At 42.0% G+C, this 2,833-nt stretch overlaps 1 protein-coding gene across 1 annotated transcript; it reads right to left on the reverse strand.

Moving 5' to 3' along the window:
* Positions 1 to 68: 68 nt before the first annotated feature.
* On the reverse strand, positions 69 to 2,799 carry LOC121966399 (aldehyde dehydrogenase family 16 member A1-like; the record flags this gene model as incomplete). The annotated part of the gene is made up of 3 exons (XM_042516500.1): positions 2,738 to 2,799; positions 356 to 560; positions 69 to 254 (listed from the first exon to the last, which is right to left on the reverse strand). Coding segments are annotated over exons 1-3 (453 nt in total), but the record flags the coding sequence as incomplete, so codon positions are not given.
* Positions 2,800 to 2,833: the final 34 nt, after the last annotated feature.

Raw genomic sequence — 2,833 nt, forward strand, 5'->3', positions numbered from 1 at the left:
ACAACACAGATAAAGCACGGTGCTTTATCTATCTCAATGGCGACTCTTTGGGATAATTTAACACCTACCTGAATGAAAGCCAGGGCAGGCAGTGGAAACTTCTCACTGGGGACCATAACGACAGCGTTGCCCGTGGCGACAGCCGCCCCGAGAAGTGTTACCACAGAGAGGAGGGGACACCTGTCGGGGAGGACGACCCCAACGACCCCCAGCGCTTCAGGTAAGGAGAGAGCCGAGCCGGTCTGAGGCAGAGACTGACGGAGGGGACACAACAACAACATGAAGTTTGGAGGTTTTTCCTGACAATCATCTCTTTTCATCATTATTGAAAAAGGTTTTATAAAAAAAAACCAACCGGAGTTCCTCCTCGGACTTTGTCGCAGTAAGCCGCCCAATCGCTGAGCCGGGCGATGCTCAGCTCCACCTCCTTATCAGCCTCGTCCAATGAGAGTCCGGTCTGAGCATTGATGGACACAGCTAAGTCCCGCCTCTTTGCCTCCAGGCCCTTCGCCAGAGCGTAGAGCGACTGAGCGCGTGCAGACGGACTCTTTTTCATCCAGCTAGAAAAGGGCAAAGATATTAACTTCTGTGTTTTTGTAACCTAACCTCATTTCTGTGGAGACAATTTTTTAAAAATTAGTCCAGTATTGAGCAACAGCTGCGAGAAACGCTGCCATGAAAGCACGCGTGGCATTAATACGTCCCGTTTAAGTGTTTGTTTTTGTCACTGACGGGCTCAGAGTTATTCAACATTACTAAAGGATCCTGACAGAGAAGAGCTTTTTGTTAAAGAGTGAGATCATTTTAGTTTAACCAGAAACAGCCTGAAATCACCTTTTTCTTTCTGTCCTTATTTCTTTTATCTGACAGACTGTGGATGTAATTTAGCAGTCCTGTGACAGATTTACATTTGTATTAAAAACTGATGTTCATTAACCCTCTGAAACCTGAGCAAATTTGTTTGATTTCTGTTTTTTATAAACACGGCGAGAAGGCAACATTAAATTAATACATGCAAAAAAAACAAAAAACAAAAAAGACACAAGAAAATTACCTGTATGGTTTAGTTTAGCTTTAGTTCCAAAAATTACGTTTATATAGACGTATTTTATCTTTGAAAACAAAATGTCTAAATATCTTCATCTTGTGTTAACCACAGATCTTATTTAAGGCATTTTACCGAAAACCCCAGACACTTTGAGACGAGGGAACCAGACGTGCAGAAATGCTAACGGACTTCTGTGTTTCAGGGCTCGTTACTTCACGGCTCTATACTGGACCCGTTTTTAAAAAAGTTGTTCCCATCAAGTCACTTGGACAAGGTCTCAGCTGTCTTTGTCAGGTTATATTTCATTTTTTTGGTTCAGATCTATGAACTGGGAATGTTGGTTAAAAAGTGAAAAATATAGTAAACAGCATTTTTGGTACTTTTTCACGGCTTGTTTGCAGTAACAGGGACAGACTCAGCGTGTTTACTGTGACTCAGCACATTTACAGGGTGAACTTTGACTGTGATTACACACAAACAAATCGCTGGGTTGTGAAACACCTGCTGCCCGTCTGGGTCATTCAGAGTCTGAATAAATGTCTTTTATAAAAGAACAAGTTTCACCTATGAATGTTTTATTATGGACAGAAATCAAAGGTTAACAGCTCTGTGTAAACTTAAAGAGCAACTACGTCCAATTTAAAAATTCATACGTTACGCCTACAGTCTAAGACAGTCCGAAAATATTAGTTGAGAAGAATCCAAATCCAAAAGCCAGCGCACTGACTTAACTGCTCAGCATTTTGCTTCACACTGCTGCACCTCTTTAAAAGTTGTTTTTTACTTAATTTTTATGTATTTTATACACAATTTTTAGCCTTATTTGTAGTAATAATTTTTCATTTATTCATTTTATTTCCTATTCTATTATTCTATGTTATGTATTCTGTGCATTCAACTTTTTTCCTTATTTTGTCTTACTTTTATACTTATTTTAATTTTACATGCAGGATTTATTATGTATTTGTCATTTTATGTGAAGCACTTGGTGCATGTAATTTTTTTCTTGTAAAGCACGTTGGTGCTGTGAGGAGAAGCTGCGCTCTGTTTGTCTGTCTCACCGCGCTGCTGTCAGACCATCAGCTGTTTGATCCGCCATGATGAAAGGCTGTGGCTGTCAAACACTCAGCTATTCCACAGTCAAAGTCCTTCACTTTTTTACATGATTGTTCAACACTTCCGCCCTCGCTGTGTTTTGGTGTGAGACTTTTGTCGGTGTCATGAGAGCGTGAGACAGAGCACAAAAGCATGAGATGTGCGGCAGATGCGTGGGAGTTGGCAGCCTTGGTGGGGAAAGGGTTAACAGAATTTTAAAATGACTGAAATACCCAACATGTCGGTTGGAGGTTCTAAATGTCGGTTTCGATTATTTTTTAATTAATGGCCCAGCACTACTCCTTAAAAAATAGTTCTCATTCTTACAGTTTTATTACAACTTGGCCACGGGTCCGGATAGGACGAAGTTTTGGTGCGGATCCGGACCACGGTCGGCAGTTGGTGATGCCTGGCTTACAGGTACATGTGATGAATCAGTGGTATGGGCGCTATTAATAGCCACCTCCGTGCGTATTGGTCGCGCGCAATAACAGGTGTTTTGTTGGAAAACCTTGTAGGACCGAGACAGTTTGTAAAACTGCTTCACTTGAAGCGGGCTTTCGGACATGTCCACGCTGGAGCGAGCTGTCGCACATTTCAGCGTGCTGGAACAGGTTGTTGGACATGTCCGCGTGCTGGAACAGGCTGTTGGACATGTCCGCATTCTGGAATAGGCTGTTGGACATGTCC

The sequence above is a fragment of the Plectropomus leopardus genome, unplaced genomic scaffold, assembly GCF_008729295.1.
Source record: "Plectropomus leopardus isolate mb unplaced genomic scaffold, YSFRI_Pleo_2.0 unplaced_scaffold24357, whole genome shotgun sequence".
In the NCBI taxonomy this organism is placed as follows: Eukaryota; Metazoa; Chordata; class Actinopteri; order Perciformes; family Serranidae; genus Plectropomus; species Plectropomus leopardus.